Source organism: Dromiciops gliroides, chromosome 2 (assembly GCF_019393635.1).
Source record: "Dromiciops gliroides isolate mDroGli1 chromosome 2, mDroGli1.pri, whole genome shotgun sequence".
NCBI classification, from domain to species: Eukaryota; Metazoa; Chordata; class Mammalia; order Microbiotheria; family Microbiotheriidae; genus Dromiciops; species Dromiciops gliroides.
In genome coordinates, this window is record NC_057862.1 from 156,397,779 (window position 1) to 156,420,941 (window position 23,163).

General features: G+C 35.8%; 1 protein-coding gene across 4 annotated transcripts in view; it reads left to right on the forward strand.

Annotated features, from left to right (window-relative positions):
• The window catches only part of LRRC49 (leucine rich repeat containing 49), a 188,393-nt gene that overhangs the window by 2,467 nt on the left and 162,763 nt on the right, over positions 1–23,163 (forward strand). For 2 of the 4 annotated variants that reach the window (XM_043985807.1, XM_043985808.1), the window contains 5 exons: positions 2,523–2,607; positions 5,257–5,454; positions 5,779–5,881; positions 9,136–9,339; positions 20,616–20,682. In XM_043985807.1, the coding sequence (XP_043841742.1) occupies positions 2,523–2,607; positions 5,257–5,454; positions 5,779–5,881; positions 9,136–9,339; positions 20,616–20,682 (657 nt within the window). The remainder of the gene's footprint in view (positions 1–2,522; positions 2,608–5,256; positions 5,455–5,778; positions 5,882–9,135; positions 9,340–20,615; positions 20,683–23,163) is intronic. The other 2 variants (XM_043985810.1, XM_043985811.1) reach the window with 1 other exon arrangement.

Consider the following 23,163-nt stretch of genomic DNA (forward strand, 5'->3'; position numbering starts at 1 on the left):
GACCTACTTGGGAAATAATTAAGTTTACATTTTCATGTCACATCAGGTATGTAAAGCCTTTGCCTCACAGGGTATATTATATAAGAACTGTTATCTCTGTTCTAGATGTGGACACTGCGGATCTGAGTGGTGAGATGCCTCCCCCAAGGTTTCACAGTAACTTGAACTCCAGTTCTCTAACCCTAAATGCTGGGCTCTTTCCACTATATCATGTCACCTTTTTTTTTTTTTTTTTAGTTAGGCAATTGGGGTTAAGTGACTTGCCCAGGGTCACACAGCTAGTAAGTGTCAAGTGTCTGAGGTCGGATTTGAACTCAGGTCCTCCTGAATCCAGGGCCGGTGCTCTATCCACTGCGCCACCTAGCTGCCCCCATCATGTCACCTTTTAATGACCACTCATGTGTATACCACACTCAGGGTTTTATAAATTTCCTCATATCAACCATGTAAAGGAGTTATTGCAGGTATTGTTATTACTTGACAGATGAGGAAACTTCAATTCAGAGAGGTCCCATGATAAATTAGTATCAGAGACAGGGTTGTTACCAAGGTATTTCCTGACTCTGAGTCTTGTATTCTTCCTACCACATCACGCTACTTCCCCCTTATTGGAGAATAAAGGATAGGGCTAGAGACTGAGAACACAGCAAGGGTTAGGGTGGACTGGTAATCGAGGACACCATCTGTCCTTTAAGCAAGACCTGTATGACTTCCATGCATACTAGAATACATGGTGAAAATCTGTCAGGCAAACCATTTTTTGTTTCCTTTAATAAATAACAATTTCCATAGCATGCTTTACTCATATTTTGTTAATATTAACAATATCCATCATCTGAAGGATGTTATTTTACCATTAAAATATGTTGTTAGGAACTACACAGAAGGTTTTAATTCTTCCTAAGCCATTATTTTTCTCTTCTGTAGTATTTATGTACCATATGAAATTATATGACACTTAAACTCTCAATACTTCAAAATATTTTAAACTCATATTAGGAAAAATATGTTACTGTATGAAATTTTTTAAGACTGAAAATCATTTTAAAGTTTATACTCATACCTCAGTTATTCGTTGAAATGTGTCTTTAATATTGCTGTTCTCAAATGAGATTTGCAAAAAGCACTTAACCCAGTCCCCAGCACATCCTGGGTGCTGTATAAATACTTATTCTCTTTCCATTCCCCTCAGTAGTTTACTTTGATTTGAACTCAGCTACTCAAATGCACCCATGATTTCATCAGTGAGGATATACCCTCTGGGGATAGAGATTGTAAGCCAATTTGTACCTGCTCATCCTGTTTAACTTCCAACAAGGTGCTGGGGACCTTCTTTTACTATCTTTTGATATTTTGAGGATACCACCGGGACACATGGATTGTCCACTAGTTCTTGCTTTCACCACTGGACCAGCCCACTTTTTTTTTTTTTTTTTTGCGGGGCAATGAGGGTTAAGTGACTTGCCCAGGGTCACACAGCTAGCAAATGTTCAGTGTCTGAGGCCGGATTTGAACTCAGGTCCTCCTGAATCCAGGGCCAGTGCTTTATACACCGTGCCACCTAGCTGCCCCCACCTTCTTTGTTAACCTTAGATTTATTTTATTAGTGTCATCCTCATCTCTTCACTGTCACTCACTCAGTTGCCAATTCTTGTCATTTCTACTTCTACAACATATCTCACGTTGGTCCCCTCCTCTCCTGTCACATGACTGCTACCATAATTCAGGCCTTTATCCTCTCTTGCCTATAATATTGCAGAAGCCTTGAAATTGATTTTCTTGCCTCAACTCTCTCCCCGCTCTATCCCTCCTTCACAGTACTACCAAGGTTATTTTCCTTAAGTGACCATGTCATTCTTCTCTTCAGTAAGGCCTAATGATACCCTCTTACCTCTAGGATCAAATATAAATAACTCTGCCATTTATTTAAAGCCCTTCAAAACCTGTTATCAACCTAATTTCCCAGTCTCATTAGATGTTATTCTCCTTCCTAGACCCTATCATTTAGTTAAACTGACTTTTTTGGTTGTGACAATCCATCTCCCATGTCCCTACCTTTGCACTGGCTGTTCCTTATACTTGGAGTGCATCCCTTCCTTACCCCCTGACTCTTAGAATCCTTAGCTTCCTTCAAGGCTCAGCTCCAGCATCACCATCTGGAGTCTTTCCTGGTACCTTCAGCTGCTGTTATCTTTCCTCCAAAATTATTTTGTGTTTATTTTGTATGTACATACATACACACATATATGTTTACATGTGTTTCCCTTGAGGGCACCTTTTGTCTTTGTATCCCCAGTGCTTAACACAGTGGTGCTTAATATTTGTTGAATGATTGATTGATAATACATTTTAGAGAATTTAAATATACTGCTCATTTTTGTTACACCATACTTCCAAAATGAATTTTTGGGGGATTATGATGGTCATAATGAGACAGTTTTGAGCAATATTTAATTTTATTATGTACATTATTTTTATTACCTTTTCTCTCAATCTTTTTTTTCTTAAACGATATTTTGCAGTTTGAACTCAGGCTAACTAAAGACTCATCTTTCCATAATCGACTTTTGCAACATGATCTAGAAAAAAACTACTCAAGCAGACAAGGTATTGTCAATAGCCAGAGATTGACTTGTTTTATATTTCTTTGAATGAATTTAATTTTTGATAAATGTAGAATTCTTAAGACAAAAATAAAAGGATAAATTAGAAACGGTTGGTCTGGAATTATTTTAGATATTGTTTAGTTCAGAATTGGTTTCACAATTGGAACGTGGTAAAATGTTCTTAATACATAAAAGCAGTTGTTATTTTTTGGTTCTTAGGTGGGGTATAAAATTGAGTAAATGAAAAAAAGGAAGGGAATGACCATAGGTCAAATAATAGAATTTGGATGAAAAGTTAATTGCTAAAACTAAGAAGTATGGGAGAAAATTATTTTGGGAAATAGGGGGAAGAATGGGGAGAAAAGGGAGTAGGTAGAAAGAAGAAATATTTTCCTACTCTGCTAATACCATCCAAATATGATTGAGCATCATGGTCTACAACAAAGCTTCTTAAATGGAGATCTCGACTCCATGTGGGAGTAATTAAATGGGGGGGAGTCTTGAAAAATTTGGCAACAATAAAAGGTTATGTATACCTGTTTTATATACCTATATACCTGGAGTCGCATAAATGTTTTTTGAGTGTAAAGGGGTTGTGAGTGGAAAAAGGTTAAGAAGCCCTGCTCCAAAAAGTACATTGTAATACTTGGTTGTTTTTCTGTTGTGTCTTATTCTTACTCTGATTTGCATTCCTTTTTATATGCCCAATTGCATTAATTTCCAGCCAACTGCAATTATATTCTATTGCCTGAGACTCTTCAGTGACTATTTCAACTGTTTCTTTTGATTGTTGTACTTGTTATATATAACAGCTATTTGGAGTATTCTGATAATATCTAATTGACACTAATTTCTTCGTGAATTTCAACCTTGATGGACTGCCTACTTTCTAGGCCTTCATCTTTTTTAAAGTATATATATATTTGGTGAGGCAATTGGGATTAAGTGACTTGCCCAGGGTCACACAGCTAGTAAGTGTTAAGTGTCTGTTTTAAAATATATATATATTTTAAAATATATTTTGTTTTTATAACATCTAGCTGGTGTGCTATATTCCAATAACCTCTCTCAGAAAGCCATCTCTTACAACAAAAATATTTTTTTTAAAAAGGAAGATTAACAAATCAGCAAAACTGATCAATAAATGTTGAAATATATATTTTAAAATGCATGACATCACATACAGTGTTTCACACCCATAGCCCCTCTACCTCCAAATGAGTGGGAGTAAATGTGCATGAAGTGGGAGAGGGTGGGAGATGTCTTCTCATTTCTTCTTTGTGGTTAAGCTTGTTCTTTATAATTTTGCAACATGTATTTTCAGTTTTTTTGTCGTTACTTTTCTTTCCATTTACATTGTTTTAATTATGTATATATTGTTTTCTTGGCTCTGCTTACCTCACTTTGCATCAATTCATATATGTTTTTCCTTGCCTCTCTGTGTTCATCATAGGCATTGTTTCTTACAGCAATTTAGCTATTTCCCAATTGTTGGGCATCTCCTTTGTTTCCAGTTCTTTTTGCCACATAAAGTGCTTCTATAAATACTTTGGTGTACATTAGAAAATTTTTTTTGGTCACTGACTTCCTTGGGGTATGTGCAAGCCTTCATTATTGAAGACTTTATCCAGGTTCTTGACATATAATATATAGATGACCCTGGTTCAGTGGTTCAGGAAACTGAGAAGGCCAGTGATTACTAATGCTTTCTATATCTTCAGCATGCTCTAGAACTTCTTGCCATTCTGGTGTTTCACTGTCACCTTTCCAAATATATTTGCTGGATAAGTTGATTTGGTTCTCTTTTACTATGTTATTTAAGTAGAATAACTCATTGTAAACTTTTCTCTCTATTTCCCCACAACATATATATCTACAACCTCTACTCCAAACAGGCATATCTACTTGACACTGTGTATTAATACTGTCCTGATTGTTCTCCATGTCTGTCATTCTATATTTGTTTTAGTCTTTAGAGCCCACCTCAAAGGAATTCCTTCCAGGAAAACATCCCACCCTCCCCAAACCATACAGTTACCATTACCTTTCTTTGCATGAATTAGTCTTCACTTCTATGAAGACATTTTAATAGCTATTTGCTTTTTATTCATTTTTTGCTTTAAAATAAAACACACTTCTGTGGGCACTATTCCCCTACATATGTAAAACGTCTTAGTGCTATTTTAAGCTTTGGGGCCACCCTGCATATTTCTCCTGTTAGAATATAAGTTCTGCAAAGGCAGGCAATATCTTGGGTTTTTTATTGGCATCCTCAGTGCTTAGCACATAGTAAGTGCTAAATGAGTGATTTTCCATTCATTTATATATGCACAGAGCCTTTCATTTTCAGTTTTTTTATTTTAAGATTATTCATCTTGTTTGCATGCAAATTTTAAAGCTCTGTAGGGCAGAGATTCCATCTAACACAAATTCCATACACCCCACAACATAAATAATTAATAAATGCTTTTTTGATTTGTTCAATTCTTTGCCTTTACTTTGTACATGAACAATTGAAGAAACACAAAATGTGCTAGAAACCGACCTAAATGATGGTATGAAGAACATGCGCTATAACAAATTTTCCATGTATTTCTTAAATCAGAGTGATATTGTCTAGTTTATGATTACTTTTTTAAATATTTTGAAGGGGATGGAAGAGTAATAAGTCCTTCACCTCGTAACAAACCATTATTCGTCCCATCCACAACAAACTTGACAGACCTTTGTGGGCTGGAACTGAAAAGTGGTGCAAACTCTTTATCGGCATTTGGAGATTCTTCCATTCAGACACCTACAAAATCCAGAGTTCGACAGGGCTGTCACAGTGCTGGCCCAAATGTATCTGGTAATGAAAGATTATCATCTTGTTAAACTAGAAGGGTGTTTTAAAATTTAAGCTTAAGAGTACTAGCTTATGAAATATATGTATTTAAATACAGACAGTGTCAGAGTAGTTTTTTTTTTATTTTGGATTTATATATGATGCAACATAGAGTTTTGGTTTGAAAAAAAAGAAAGGTATCTCATATGTAGCAATTTTAAAATAAGGAAAGATATAGAATAACTGAATTCTAAAAGAGTTTTTGGTAGATAAGGGAGTTAGAATATAAAGCTGCTTTGATATAAAATAGTTTGAAATTTGAGTGATTTATATGTTATTTTTCAATAGGTGATCATGTCTACTTGGGGAGCTCATCAATGCCTGCATTTCCAGTTCTTCATCGTTCCAATGAAGAGAAAATTCTTTACTCAGATAGGTTGACCTTAGAAAGGTGAGGCACTTTAAAGCTATGTATCCTGGAAAAACTTTAGAATCTACACCAAAATAAGTTAATATTATCATTGTGCTATTGAAGTTTCTGAGCAGAGAACAGTGATTTTGAGAGAGAGAGAGAAAACAAAAATAATAAGACTTAGAACTGGAAGGCACTTTAGAGATCCTTAGGTCAGGCCTCCTATTTTACAAGCAAGCAAACTAAGGGCCCTAGAAGCATCATGACATACCCGTGCATATAGGTTGTCCATTACTAAGCAACAATTCCAGTGCTGCCCTTCTGACTCCAAATCCATGATGCGGTTTGTAGCTGGGTTAGTTTTTATTTGTGAATATGGAAATGTATGAGTACTATGCTGTGGAAAGCAGGAAGAAACCTCCCTATATCTGGCCAATGTTAGATAGATAGCATATGAAAAGAGAACCTTAAGTTGCCTATACTCATATTTACCCTTGAGCAGCAGCTGCCAATGCACACAAGCTGTGTGGACATGGAAAAAGCCTGCAAAGTGGTGTATGACTAAGGATCCAGTTCAGTGGCATTTCTCTAACCTTAGGTTTTTGTGTTTCCACTACTGCCTAACAATGATAGGCAGCATATCTGCAACATCATTTTCTAATGTTTTGCGGGAATTTAAGAAAATTTATTTTTAATAATAATAATAAACCTTTTTATTTTAAGTTTTGAATTCCAAAATCTATCCCTCTTTTCCTCCCTCTCCTCCCCGCTCCCTGAGGTGGTAAGCAATCATATATAGGTTATACATGTGCAATTATATAAAACATGGCCATATTAGTTATTTTTTATAAGAAAATTTGAATAAAAGAAAAAAAATGAAAGTGAAAAAATATTATGTTTCAGTCTGTGTTCCATCTATATCAGATTTTTCTTTGGAGTTGGATAGTATGTTTCATCATTAGTCTTTTGGGATAGTCTTGAATCATTGTATTGGTGAGAATAGTTAAGTTGTTCATAGTTTTCCATCAAAAAATATTGCTATCACCGTGTACCATGTTCTCCTGGTTCTGCTCACTTCACTACCCATCAGTTCATATAAGTCTTTCCAGGCCTTTCTGAAATCATCCTGCTTATCATTTCTTATAGCAGAATAATATTCCGTCACAATCATATACCACAGTTTGTTTAGACATTCCACAATTGATGGGTATCCCTTTGATTTCCAATTCTTAGTCACCACTAAAAAGCTGCTATAAATATTTTTGTGCAAATGTTTTTTTTCTCTTTTTAGGGCTTTCTTTGGGATATAAACCTAGCAGCGGTATTGCTGTATCAAAGGGTATACGCAGTTTTATAACCCTTTAAGAATAGTTCCAAACACATAGAGAAGACATAAATGAAAAATGGAACTGTGTGTGATTCATAGAGTTGGAAGGGACAAGCAAATCCTGAGGTTCTTTGGTACCAAAATATTTCATTCCTGCCAGAATTTGATTATCAGTGACAATGACAGGCTGTGGTAATGCTGTGGGTTTTTAAAAGCTTAGACAAAAATTACCACTAAAACGAATGGCTCCATCCGTTCTGGTGAGCAGTTTGGAACTTCATGAGTTCAAATTTGGCTTCAGACACTTACTAGCTGTATGACCCTGGGTTAGTCATATAGTTCTATCTCAGTTTCCTCGTCTGTAAAATGAGCTGGAGAAGGAAATGGTGAACCACTCTCTGCTAAGAAAACCCCAAACAGGGTCACAGAAAGTCAGACATGACTGAAAAATGACTTAGCATATCATGTCTGGCTTTCTGTGACCTTGTACTATGTTCTTTACATGTATATTATGACATTTTTATGTGCTTTAAAATGCCAGTTTTCATGTAAAACAATTCACACAAAATTGGGTCTTATGCATATCCTTGTATAATTGTCTATTTCACAGTATGAGAGGAAAGAGGAGAAATTTTTCCCTTGAGTCACATTGCATTGGAAAGAGTATTGGATTTGTCAAAAGACTTGGGTTCAAATTCTGCCTTTGCTACTTAGCACTAGGGTGACCATGGGCAAGTTACTTAACCTCTGTCTCAGTTTCTTTATCTATAAAATGAATGAATTGGACTAAATAAACTCCAATTTGATCCTTTCTAGCTCTAAATTTGTGATCCCAAGTTAGGGATCATCACAGTGACATTAATTTTGAGTCTTTCTGGAAGTTTTTTTTTTTAATAAAAGCTCATTTTACCATTTGTTAAAATGCAAAATAAATTGAACCTCATTAAAAAGCTGCCTTTTTGACTTTTTTTTTTTTTACCAGGTGGTGTACTTCTTTGAATTTTGGGTTGTTTTTTTTTTTGCAGCCTATAATACTCAGTCTTTGATATCCCCTCTTTCCCCTCCCCCAATCCAAGTAGGATCTAGTTTAAAAGTCTTTTAAAAAGCTTACAGTTTTATTTAGAATTGTTGCCAATGGATATCTTCCCATGACATTCAAGTATCCATCTCTTCCATGTAAATAAATATCTAGTGGTAGGGACCAGACCTATGATTTAATTGATATAAGGAATTCTTGGGGAGGGGGGGAGGAGGGAAATCCCTTTTACCAATGAAGGTTGGCACCTTCTCTATTACTTACAATCTTAGAGTTTTGCCTCCAACTCTAAGAGCTTAATTGACTTGTTCAAGCAGTCTCAGCATGTGTTAGGGCTTGAGTGTGGGTGTTCTTGGCTTTGAGATTAGCTCTTTATTCACTAATGTTGAGTAGTGATTCTCTCTCTCTTTTTGGGGGGGTGGGCAATGAGGGTAAAGTGACTTGCCCAGGGCCACACAGCTAGTAAATGTCAAGTGTCTGAGGCCAGATTTGAACTTAGGTCCTCCTGAATCCAGGGCTGGTGCTTTATCCACTGTGTCACCTGGCTGCCCTGATTAGTGATTCTCAAAAGAGAGACTTATTACCTCTAAAATATTTGTTATGTATTGATTCTGTTTATACATATATTCTGTCTATATATGCATGCATATATGTATATCTTTTTCAGTTTACTTATCCTTATATATATTTGTCCATCGTATTTATCTACAAATTTGAGAGCTCTTTAAGGACAGGAATTCTAACACAAACTCTTCACACCCTGTAGTGATATACTGTTATTCCATTTTCTTATCAGCACACACACAGAGATATGTACATAGAATGAATATACAAATATTGATAGTAGAAATAGAAACATTAGCACATGATTAGGATGGAAACAAGAGCAGCAAGACATAGCCTTTAATATCTTTTTCTTTCATATCCTAGGCAAAAACTGACTGTTTGTCCTGTGATTGATGGGGAAGAACACCTTCGTCTGTTGAACTTTCAACATAATTTTATAACTCGGATCCAAAACATTTCTAACCTTCAGAGCCTCATATTCTTGGATTTATATGATAACCAGATTGAGGAAATAAGTGGACTTTCTACACTCAGGTCCCTTCGTGTTCTCTTGTTGGGGAAGAACAGGTAATGAGGTGTAAGAGGCATATTTTATAATGTTTTTCAATGGAGAAGACTCTAAGTGTTTATTTTATAGAACACTTGTATCTATAGCATTAATATTTGGCACTTGGGTTTTTAATTGGGACTCAAGTAAAAAGAACAGCATTTTTGTGCAATGATTGCCATTAGATGGTTCGAGGTTTTGGAGCTGTAAGGGAGCTTAGAGATCATCCAGTCCAACCCAGTATAGTGCTTTTAAAACATCTAAAGCAATAGTTGTTAGCCAGTTTGATAGTCTTATGGCTTTCTGATTTTTAATAGACGCTCTCACCCGTGCTTCTCTTCTATGCTATTCCAGGAGTCAGTCAATTTATTAAGTGCCTACTTTGTGCTAGGGACCATGCACTAGTACTGGGGATACAAAGAAAGGCAAAAGACAGTTCCTGACCTTGAGTTCACAATCTAGTGTGGGAAACAATATGCGAATAACTTTGTATGAACAAACTATATATAGGGAAAATAGGAAATAGTCGACAGAAGGAAGGCACTAGAATTCAGAGAGATTGGGAAAGGTTGTCTGTGGAAGTTGGGATTGTAGCTAGGATTTCAAGGAAGCCAGGAGGTAGACATGAGAGGGACAGCATTATAGCTCTGGGGATAGCCAGCCTGTGAAAATGTTGAGTCAGGAGATGGTGTGCTTTGAGCAAGAACAGCAAGGAGACCGTGTCACTGGATTGAAGGGTGCATGGCAAGGTGTAAGAACACTAGAAAGGGGTGTGTGTGTGTGTGTGTGTTTTGCAGATTATGAAAGCCTTTGAACACCATCTGGAGGACTTTATGTTTGATCATGTAGGTAATAGGAAGCCCATTAAGTAGGTGATTATTGATGGCAAGAGATAAGATCATGATATTTAGACCTGAAGGGACTTCAAGACATCATCTAGTCCAAATGGCAGGCTTCAGTAGCTAAGCTTTTTTCATTTTAAACTTAGGTGTTACACTTTTGATTTCTTCTTTGGGCAAGGCATTGAGTAAAGATTTGTTGACTGATAGATTTATTCTTACCTATATATTAGCCTTTTTGAGAAGCACTTAATTTATATCCTCATATGGACAACTTGGGCCTTTAATGTATCCTGTCATGTGGTATAACCACAATTGTTCACTCTCTTGAGAATTGTATCAATGTGTGTGTGTGTGTGTGTGTGTGTGTGTATGTATACATATATATATGGATATACATATGTTTTAACTTTAATCTACTCTCTTAACCAAAGACTTGGACTTTTCAAGCTTCAACAGATAGCTCTTGCCACACCCACAAGGGAGGTTTGTTTAACCTATTAGCAAAATAAAAAGTAACTGAAGTACAGCGTGCTGAAACAGACATGTGGCCACTTAGCTTCAAGTTCTCCTACTGTGGATGAATCTGGGATTCTCAATTTGCTGTCACTATCTAAGGCTAAAATGAGAAGAGATCTTTTTCTTCAAAGATCTTGCCCTCACATGTTGGCTTTCTTTGACTTCTTTAATGCTTCTGTTCCCTTTCCTTTTCTACGGCAGTCTAGAACATATAGATGATTCAGGTGTACAATCACCCAGGGAAATTTCAAGCTATATAATTATATAATTGTATATAATTGAAGCATTTTACAAATGATGTTTAAGTTACCCAGCTTTGCATAGATGTAAAACACTAAATTCCTCTTAGTCCCTTTTCTGTTTTCTTTGTCCTCTTTCTTGGTGACCTCATTAGCTCCTATGGGTTTAATTTTCATTTCTATACAGATGACTCCAGATCTGTATGTTCAGCCCTGGTGTCTCTCCTTAGCTCTAGTCTCACATAGCCAGTTGCCTAGAGAGGCAGCTCTGTGGCATAGTGAATAGAGCACTAGACCTGAATTCAGGAAGGTCTGATTTCAAACGTCGCCTCAGACACTTATTAGCTGTGACCCTGGTCAAGTCACTTCACCTCTGTTTATCTCAGTTTCCTCGTCAGTAAAATGGGGATAATAATAGCACCCAGGTCCCAGGGTTGTTATAAGCCTCCAATGAGATGATCTTTATAAAGTGCCTGCCACATAGTGAGTGCTATGTGAGTTAGCTATTGTTACTATTAGCTATTTGCCACTGGATGTACTGTTGGCCTTTCAGATATTCAAAAGAGAAGTCACTAACTTTTTCCTAAGCCCACACCCTCTCCTGTACTTTCTTACTCTTTTTTTTGGCTTGTATTTTATATATATTTTGAGGGATGACCTATTTATACTAGTCATGTTAGGGAAGAGTAGGAGATTTTGAACACAGATTATCATGAGCTAGAATTTTGCTAAAGTTCCTTTATTTTAAATTGTGGTTCAGTGTCCTCCTTATCTTTATCATGCCTCTGTTTCAAATTCTAATTGTGGGTGTTGTACTCATTTATATTTAAGGGTTCATTATTGGTTTGCCTATTTGCAAATAGCTGTATTGACCCTGCTTAAATTTTATCAACAGAAATTTTTTGTGCTTCTACTCTTTTGTGGTCCGTTGTGCTATTCCCAGATATAGAGGAAACTTAAGCAGACGAGGTCATGGGACAGAGAAGGTCTTGGTAGAGGCTCTTGGATACATTTGTCCCATTTGCACTGACTTCCCCAACTGTTGTTATTTAGTCCTTCTGTGTCTAGTTTACTGGCTCTTGTCAATCAGTCTCTCTGAATTTAGGTTCCTATACCCTGTTGCCTAATTAATCCCAGATTCTGATCTGGCCTGGTATCTTGGTCTTTTAGTGTTTACTTGATCTTCTTGATCTCCTTTCTATTCATCTGTTTTGAATCCTTTGGATTTTTCCTGCCTAGACTTAGAATATTTGTATTTTTTTCTTTACTAACTCACCCCCTGGCCATCACATCTTGCTCCCCAGATATTGTAGTCTAACTGGATTCCTGAGCATGGTTTCTTCTGTCCTGCTTTGTCTTGTGCATGCTAGATATTTGTCAGGATAGCTTTTGTTTTGCCTTTTCTTTTAGGTATGAAAATCAAGGAGGTAATTTACAAGATAGTATTAAGGGCAATGGGATAAGGGAAAAAAAAGATTATATTAAGTTGTAAGATAATTGAGCGGTTTGCCTTTCCCTTCTCCAGCTCATTTTATAGATGAGGAAAGTGAAGCAAATGGGGCTTAAGTGACTTGCCTAGGGTCATACAGCTAGCAAGTTTTTGAGGTCAAATATGAATTCAGGTCTAGCTGACTTTTACATGTAGTAGGAATGATAATCTTATAGCTTCTTATAAAGAGGTAGAGAGTTTTTGTTTTGTAAACCCAGTGTTTCCAGTTCAAATCCTAATTTTAGGTAAGAAAAGGATTTTTTTCAAAAACTTTCTAGGTTAGGATACTGCAACTACCCACAAACCACTCAATGCCCCTAAATTGATCCAAGAAGAGGTAGCTAGATAAATAGACCACTATTCTCTATTCTCATCTTTCCATTAAGTCAGGATGGGGACTGAGTAGAGCTAATAGATACTCTTTTCAAGAACTTTTTTTTCTTTTTATGTATATTTTGCATATATCCCACATATATTTTTCTACAAGTTTTACCTAAAGTTGTTTACTTGATTGGGGACCCTTTGGTTAGTGAAGAAGGACTGGTCATATTTCAAATTATTATCTAAAACTACTATGTGGTATTCTCTAATACAATGGAAATTATATGTTATTATAATTATTATTATTATTAATGTCAAGAGTTATGATTTCAGGGGACATAAAAAAGAAGTTGTTTGTAAAAGAATAACTTGGAGGGATAAGAATGATATATATATTACTGTGTCTGAAAATTGAATCTCCTTGATCCCCATCTTGATTTGAGGTAAAGGAAATCCGAGCCTTAGATTTACAAAGCTACATTTGATCATATTAGCCTCTACATAGAACTGACACAGCATTTTTCCTTTACAAGATTTCCCTTCACTGTAGGCAGCTCTTTTAAAATGACACTTATAATCCTCCTCTAACAATAAAACTTTTAAAATCATACACATCTACCTTCCATTTTCTCTTCTTTACAGTCTTACAGAGAGACAAATTCCAACCTCAATATGCCATACTTTACTAAAAATTTAGAGAAATTTTCTCTTTCTATAAAGGGATAAGCTGGTCATTGACACAAGTATTTATAAATGGGCATGTCTCTGTTAATGTACTGTATCATATAGAAGTATAATTCAGTATTTCAGTATATCCTGTATCTCCAGTACTATAACATCTCTTCACAGTTTTCAGTTAAATGTCCCTTAGACGAGATGTCAGTCAAAACTTTGAATTAATAGTGTTCTCCATTCAGAATTACTATAATAACTTTATAATATTCTTATAAAAAAACAAAAACAAACAACATAGCAACTGTGCAACGAAATAAGAGAATTATAATGGCTTGTCTCTTGAAATCTGAAGGAACAAGTTGGAGAGATAATTAGTTAAAAACCTAACTAAAATTAGAATGAAATATGACATGTTATTTAAGAATAGCATTGATTTCATATATTTTAAAATAGCATGGGCAAAATTTTTATTAGTAACTATTCAGTATTCTAATTTGCCTAAATTTGAGCTTTTTTTTCCTTTATAGTTACCATGATGCCATCAAAACACATGGATATATTTGGAAGTTCATTTCTATAATTATTATACTATTAGACAAGAAATTAGTGCCTCTAAAAATAAATATTTATCATACTTCTAAGGCTATTCCTTTGAGCAATGCAAATTATAACTTATCCCTGCCTTCTCTTTCTGTCTGTACTTAATTCTTCATAAATCTGAGATTTGAAACTTCATTTTAATATTGAGGCTTTAAATATGAGTGAATTAATTTAATTCTCTGTACTTGATAATTAAAATAATCCAGGCACAGCTGGAAATAGGCATGGGAACAGGCGAGCAGAATATTTTTTATTAGAATATTGCTTACATAGCTTATTACTTTGTGAAGGAGTGCCTGTGAGATGTGGGAAGAATTTTATTAGTTATGTTGTAGGAGGCTAAGAGAGAAGGGGGAGTAAGGTTAACGGATGCCTTGCAGCATTTAATACCTGATTGACACTTTACTAATTGCTGAAACCCAGAGAGACTGGTAAGCATTTTTGGGAGCCCAGGAATCACTATTTATTTATATGCAGCATTCACTGTGCGAACTATTGAAGATTATATATTATGTTTGTTAATCTTCCTAAAGTGATCATCAGGTTTATGTGTGCCATTTGTCCAAACTGATCTTTCTTTTTAAAAGAGAAGGTGAAAGATGTAGAAGAATATCAGTTTACACTGTTTTGTTAGGATCATAAAAAGATAAAATAACAGACATTTAGAGTTGGAAGGCATTATAGAATCATGTTATCTTAGAATTAGAAGATTAATTAGAGTTTATCTTGTTCATCCTTCCACAGATAAGGAATCAGAGCTAGAAAGTCTCACGAATATTTCCCAAGGTCACACAGCTAGTTAGTTGCTGGAAGATCTGGGACTAGAGTCCAGGCATCATGACTCCAAGTCCAGCACCTGTTGAGATGATGAGTAAATTCTTTGACACGATGAAATACACATTCTGGGAATAAAGGCACATAGAAAGGTCCCAAGAAGGGTTTAAGGTAAAACATTATTAAAAGATACAAAAGGGGAATGAAAGGATTTGAAGTGGAGGAAGAGTACAGGAAATGAACTCTGCCTACTACCTGTGCTTACAGATGTGAGGCTTTCCCCATTGATGGTGATTTTTGGACATTTACAAGAATACTTCATTACTCTGCTTCTCAGAGCACTCAGTGATCATGGTAACTTCCCATCAACTGGCCCAAGGTCTATTTGGGCTTGACTTCACAAATTGGGAGATGGAGTCCTAGGCTATCAGAACTGGAAGAGATTATCTAGCCCAGCTCCCCTCCTTTTATAAATGAAGATGGCGGGGCCAGAGGGTCAAAATGAATTGCTCTGGATCACCTGGCTAATGAAAGGTAGAGCCACCCTTATTGCTCTTATCAAAATTCTCCTCCCAGCTGGTATGGAAGACTGCAGGGGAAGCCTGGTGCAGTACAGAGAAGAAAAGAGTTGTCTCTAGAGCAAAGCTTCTTAAACTGGGTTGCAACCCCATATGGGGTCATGTAACTGAATGTGGGGGTCGTGAAAAATTTGGCAATAGTAAAAGGTTATGTATACCTATTTTATATGTCTATATAAAAATTTCTCAGTGGATAGAGCACTGGCCCTGGAGTCAGGAGGACCTGAGTTCAAATCTGGCCTCAGACACTTGACACTTACTAGCTGTGTGACCCTGGGCAAGTCACTTAACTCCTAATTGCCTCACCCCCCAAAAAAATTTCTCAGGCAAAAAGGGGTCTCAATCGGAAAAAGTTTAAGAAGCCCTTCCCTAGAGCACCTGGGTTCACATTCTGGCTTGGTACTTGCCAGTTTGGCCTCAAGCTAGCTTCTTACCTCTCTGGTCCTCAATTTCCTCATATAGGGGGCAAGGGAAGAATTTAAGATAACTCCAAAGTTATAAGCACCAGCAAAATGGTGATGCCATTAATATATGGAGAAAAGTAAGAGTAGGGTGAAGATTTTAGGGAAAATTAGTTTAGTTTTAGATGTATTGAAAATTGAGAATCCAGCAGAATATTCAGGTGGTAGTTAGAGATATAGTACTGGACTCTGGGAACAGATTTAGAATGGATATATAGATTTGTGAGTCATCTGTATCAAGATGATAATTGAAGCCATGGGAATGAAGAGTCTGCCAAAGAAGAGAGAGTGTACGCATAGAGAACAGGGATACTTAGCACAGAACCCTGGGTAACACCTCAGATTTAAAGAGTGGGAGAGAGATGAGGAACCAGAAAGAGAGACATAAGGGGTAGTCAGAGAGTTAAGAGAACCATGAAAATGTAGTATCATGAAACTCAAGGGATAAGAGAGTATCAAGAAACTGGCCTTTGCGGGGCGGCTAGGTGGCACAGTGGATAAAGCATCGGCCCTGGATTCAGGAGTACCTGAGTTCAAATCCGGCCTCAGACACTTGACACTTACCAGCTGTGTGACACTGGGCAAGTCACTTAACCCTCATTGTCCCGCAAAACAAAACAAAACAAAACAAACAAACAAAAAAAAGTAAAGGAGAGAAAGAAGATGATGACAAAGTTTTGAGACTGAAAGAATAGTGTTGACATAATAGAAACTGGGAAATTTTCAAGGAAAGCTAGTTTGGGGGATGAGTCAGATAATGGTTTAGTTTTTAGATAGGTGCTCTTTGAAGTGACTGGGCCAAAGACTGGATATTGAATGAGAATTTATGATTATATATATATATATATATATATGGATGAAATTATAGTTGAGATTGTGAGAGGGAATGATTTTTTCAAGTGAGTGAGTGTAGAAAGAAAACAACAAGAGACTAAAGCCTTGAAAGGTACCCACACATAGTGTATAGGAAGAGGAAGAAGGACTAGGAAAGGAGCTAAAGTAGGATTGATCTGAAATGTAGTAGGAGAATGAGGAAAATGTAAGGAGGAGAGAGTTTCAAGTACTATCATGCTGTTGGCAGATCAAGGAAGATAAGTACTGGAAAAAGGGGCCTTTATATTTGGTTAGAATGATATAATTAGGGTTTGGGATAGTAGTGGGACAGGAAAATCTACCACTGGAAATCTAGTGAGATAGAAAGGACCTCGTAGATGCCATGTGTATAAGGAGGAAGTAGGTTATATGACCAATTGTAGGGGATAAATTGGAATGGGTTAACAAAATATAGCATGATTACTGTACCTGAGCAGTGACCTCGGGGTCGCCAGCTGGAAGATCAGCGATGTGACTCCAAGGCTGTAGCCAGGATACTTATTAATGAACATATAAATCAAATAGAATGCACTGAACAATGTGTTTCAGTTAAAACTAGCCATTCCCTGTAAAGAATATTTTGTTAATCCATTCCAATTTATTCCCTACATTGGAGTGGAGTTGTCGCTGATCACCCACCCTGATCAGTGTCTAGTTTGACTTTGATTACTGTTGTACCTACTGTCTCTCACAGCTGTGCTCCTAGACAGGCATCATGTTGTCTGGTCAGGTTCCCAACACACATAAGTTTATATTGAGGAGAAAATAAGCCTGCAGTTTTAGAGGCCTATGAAAGGAATGAGTAGACATTGAGGATCAAGCACAGTCTAAAACCTGGAAGGTCCACAAAGGTAGGGAGATAATAGGTAAGTCAGCAAGAATGGCAGCAACAGAGTTAAGATTTCTAGTGCTATGGTAGAGAATGTTTGCTCTTTGCTTTGCTATTATGTTCAGTATTGTATGTGGCTAGACAAAGGCTTGCAACCAAGGTGACTATAAAGCTTGCAGAGTAGTCCCTGGTTAGAGCAGGGGCCCAAAGATTTGTCTTTCAGAAAGTTTTTCAAAGATAGTCATTGAGTTTCATAGTTTTCATAGTTTGTTTTTTGACATGACAGCAGTAACCAGAGCACAAGGGATTAGGTGATGAGGAAGTGCAATGTAGTACACTTGTTAAAGGTGTTTGGCAGGAAAAGGAATGAGAGAAATAATATTGTAGTTAGAAGGCATAACACATTAAAGTTAATTTTATTGATATATTTTGTTGTTATATCACTTTCATTTCTTAATATATGCATCTCCTCCAAAAGCTATCCTTTATAATGAAGACTAAAAAAGAAAACAAAAGAAAGAAAAAAAGCAGTTCAGTAAAACTAGTCGATATATCATTTAATTCTAATAGCATATGCAGTGTTCTACATCTGTAGTTCCCTAGTTCTACAAAGAAGGAAAGGTGTATTTTTGTATCTTTTTTTTGGGTAGGTCAAGTTTGGTCATTATAACAACAAAGAGTTCAGTTTTAAATTTTATTGTTATCTTCATTTACCTTGTTGTAGTCATTGTGTATATTGTTTTCCTGGTTGTGCTTACCACTGTTCATTATTAGCTCATATACATCTTCCTAGATTTCTATGTATTCTTTAAAAAAAAATAAACATTTTTATTTAAAGTTTTGGGTTCCACATTTTATCCCTACTTCCCTCCATTCCCCCTTCTTGAGGCAGTAAGCAATCATGTAGATTATATATGTACAATAATGTAAAACATTTTTATGTATTCTTCATATTAATTAAAATACCATTTTTGAGTTAGGAGAGACTTAAAGCTGTTTGAAAGTAGTATGGGGCAGAAATTTAAAATGCTAGAGAAAGTCTTCAATTATGCGGACAACTTACAAATCTCAGTCTCCAGTTCTGACTGATTGTCTTCCAGACTTTCATTTTTGCATATTTGCACTTGTATCTTAAACTTAGATATGTCTAAAATTGAATCCATTTTTTTGGCCTTTTCAGCTCATTTCAATAAATGTGTTTTTTCCCTGAATTTTTTTTTCTTCTTTAACTTTCTTCCTTTCTTCCATTATCCATTTTTATTCTGTTTTCTTTGCCAGAGAAAATGTTCTTCAGCCTAAGTCCTAAGGACTTTTCCAACTTTCATATTTTATGAGTCCATGAGAACAAAAATGGTTAATTTGGAATTGAAGACCAAAATATAAGGGTACTCACCTTTCTTTAGTGAGTTAGTCTCACTTGGTTTAGATGAACCACATTCTAGAGTAGGATTCTAATCAGTTCAAGTGCATGGCAACATATACATTACTCTTGTCCATCTGTAGTGGCTTCTGGACCAACAGCTGTTCCACAGCAGCTCTTGCAGCCAAGGTGGTGACAGTACTCCCTGACCCTTACTGTCCTATCTCTCATTCAGTTTCAACTGTTGCCATCACTTGGGAGAGAGAAAGATGTTTCAGTGATTTCTAACTTAATAATTGCTTCTTTGATCTATTGATTTAGGTGTGGTGGATCCATGGCCTGAAACTACCTCTTTAATTAGACATTTTCCTCCTGCTAGCATTGAAAATGGTGGAAGTGAGAAGTGTACTCTCTACTTAAACTGTAAAGGGAGCCTGGGCATTGCCAAACATCTACTAAACTGAGAAGATGGAGGGAAGAGGCAAAAAAAGAAAGAGACGTTCAAAATAGGTTATAGCAGAAGGGAGTGGTAGTTATGGAAGAAATTTAGAGATGACTTGGAGTTGAGAGATGGGTTAAGTGTGAACTGGATGGGTATGAAGATTGAGACTTGGACCAGGAATTCTAGGTTTGTTAAAGAGGGATTTACCAGTGAAATGGTAAGTTGGTCGAGAGAGAGAATGAATATTATATCCTATTTTACTCATTATATAGTAAAGATTCAGTGGGTTTTGTTTTTTTTTTTCACAAGTTGGCAGACAAGACCCTATTGTTTTAGCAGCTCTAAGGTAAAAGAAACCTCTTTAATCAGACTGATTCCATGACTGATTGGGGTAGGACTTCCAAACTCCATGTAGGCCTTGCATGGTCCTTCAGTCAACTAGAGAGCATCATGAGACTAAGGCAAATATATTTAAGGTACTAAAGTATTTAATATCTTGATACAGGGTAAAAAAGAATATTCGTTCTTAGTATCACAAAGTTATTTCATTTCTCTTGAATGTGTGATTTATAAAGGTTTGCTGCATTTTAAGATAGAATTTTTATTATTTACTTGTGTAATTTTCTATAGGAAATTATAGTATCTTTGAAATTATAATGTGTATCAATGGGAAAATATGAATTGATTTGGAAAAAATATATTTGAAATAAAAATTAATTCAAGATCCCCAAATTTCTGACTGTTGCTTTAAATGAAGCATATCTATATTATATTTTGCTCTTATTAAACTGAGCCTAATATTGTGCTTTATGGCTTGCAAACAGTTTTATATCTTACAGCAACCCTGTGACACAACAATTTTAGGTATTATTATTCCTGTTTTACAGATAAGGAAACTAAGGCTCAATGACTTACCTGTGGTCACATAGTAATCACATAAGGTGGTATTTGAACACAGATCTCCCTGACTGCAAGCATACTCTCAAGTATACTAGCTAGAGGTGATCAGTCAATTCTGTTTTATCTTAATAGCTGATAGGAATAATAATTGATAAGAGTAAGGGACTAGACTGGATGATCTCAAAGGTGCCTTCCAACTCTTAACATTCTATGCTGAAAGAATACTCTTTTTCTGAATAATTGAATAAATCAATATGGAAAGTTAAATTCTATTCTGGCATATAAATCGGAACAAAATGGAAAGTTGAGAGATTTTTGAAGATTTGTCTGAGGATAAAGTTTATAAATTGCTTTATAGCAAAGAAAAGCAACTTTTGTCAAAATTTAAATATTTCAGAATTAAGAAAATCTCAAATCTGGATAACCTGAAAAGCCTGGATGTATTGGACCTTCATGGAAATCAGGTATACCCATATCTATTTCTTTGGAAACAATGTCAAAGAAAAGTGTGCTTTCATAAGTTTTTTAAAAAGAAGTGCATGTACATGTGTGTAAATTTCTTAGGACACTTTTACTAATTTAACTGAAACTTAGACATTCAAAAAGCAAAAAAATACATACTATTGTAGAAACCCCTCACTGGAATGATGGCAAAATAACTTTATTAAACAGATCACTCAAAATTTTGACCACGTTGATTTTTGTTTATTTATTGGTGTACTTATCTATGCCCTGTTATATATTATCCTTATTTTATCTCTGTTGTATCATTCATTTGGTATGAGGTTAAGGAAATAATATATGAAATTTGGTATGTATTTGTGGGGCAGCAGTAACATAACTATATGGATGTTATATTTCCCCTTATTTTTATAGCAAATGTCCCAGGTAGTATATGTGTATGTGTGCGTATATATATATATATCTACATCTATATCTATATCAGATAAGTGTTTTCTCTGCTATTTATTTTATAACCAAGTTTTGTTGATTCTTTCTTCTTTATCATTGTTAAAGTTTATATAATACTATAAAGTTTGGAAAGCACTTTACATTTATTATCTTACTTGAACCTCATGACATCCTTTGAGGTAGGTACTGCAGGTTTTTTTTTTTTTCTTGTTTAGAATTTTATTTTCCAAAATATATGTAAAAACAAATTTTGACATCAAATTTTTAAAACTTTGTGTTACAACTTGTCTTCTTCTCTCCCTTCCCAACCCCGACCCTCAAGAACTCAAGCAATTCAATATAAGTTATACATGAGTAGTCATGGAAAACATTCCCACATTAGCTAGGTTGTGAGAGAAAACAGTTAAAAAACAAAACTTTAGATTAAGGAATTGTCAAAGAAAAAAATTTAAAATGTATTTCTGTCTGTTTTCAGATACCATCAGTTCTTTCTCTGTAGATGGGTTGCAATTTTCATAAGTCCTTCAGGGTTATATTGGATCATTGCCTTGCTGAAAATAACCACATGCTTCCCAGCAGATCATCTTACACTATCGCTGTTCTTTTGTATACAGTACATTTCACTCTGCTTTAGTTCATGTAGGTCTTTCCAGGCTTTTATTCTAGCATCCTGTTCATCATAACTTTTATATAGTACCTTAAACTTGACAAAGAATTTTCTTCACAATAGCCCAGCAAAGTATGTACCCTACATTTTGCCATTATAGTCAATCATCATAACTATTTCCCTCCATCATATTCCCTTTCTATCATATTTACTCTATTTTCTATCTTCTTTTACCCTATTCCTCCTCAAAAGTGTTTTACTTCTGACTTTCCCCTCCCCTCCTCCTGCAGGTTTTTTAATCCTCATTTTAAATATGAGGAAGCTGAGACTCAAGGACGTTAAGCATCTTACCTATGGTTACACAGCTTTTAAGTATCAGAATCAGGATTTGATCCTACCCAGATCTTTCTGGCTCTGAATTCAGCTCTCTGGCCATTTTGTTATGATGCCTCTCAGACTTTTAGTATCTACTGTCTTTTTATTTCTATTGTTGCCTCCTGAATTTAGGCTCTGATCACCAAATATAAGGATTACTGAAATATTTTAATGCTAAAAATATTAACACTTTAAAAAGGCAGTATTAAAAACTGTCACTCCATCTGTTAGGCACCCCTGTCTTCCCTTGTATGTTGTACTTTTGGTAGTTCTCTTGCCTATTTCTTTCTTTTTTTTTTTTTTCCTCTTGCCTGTTTCTAGGCTTGTCTGGCGGTATTTATTATTCCTAAATTTCTTTTGTTCTCTCCTGTTACCTTTCATTCTCTCTAAAATCCCTCTTGTGCCCTTAGCTGGTCTACTTTTGATCAGTCTGTTCCTTTACTTTGGTTTGCACACTGCTGCCAGCCTAGACATTCTGAAATGCTGCTTTGCCATGTTGCATGCAAGTAAAAGGACTTAATTATGGTGCTTGATGCTTTCTAGGACCTGCATTTAACTTATTTTGATAGCTTTATCTCCTCCTACTCCCCTTCAAAAACTCTACTCCAGCCAATCTTCTCTGTTCACTTACCTGAAATACCTGATAAGAACACCCACCTCCAAGGCTTTGTTCACCATATTCCCTCTGCCCATTCCTGTGTTTAAATGCTAGGGTCACAGAATTTAAAACTGTAAGGGATTTCAGATCATTTGGTCCAGACTTCTAAATTGATAAGTGAGGAAATTGAGACAGAGTATAAGTGATTTGTCAAAGGTCATACAGGTAGTAAGCAGCAGAGGAAGAAATGAAATCTAGGTTCTCTAGACCAGGTCTTCTTAAACTTTTTCCACTCGTGACCCCTTTTCACCCGAAAAAATTTTACACCGCCCCTGGTATATAGGTATATAAAATAGGTATATATAACCTTTTACTAGTAGTTGCCAAATTTTTTGCAACCCCCAACTTTAGTTACATGACCTCATATGGGGACATGACCCACAGTTTAAGAAG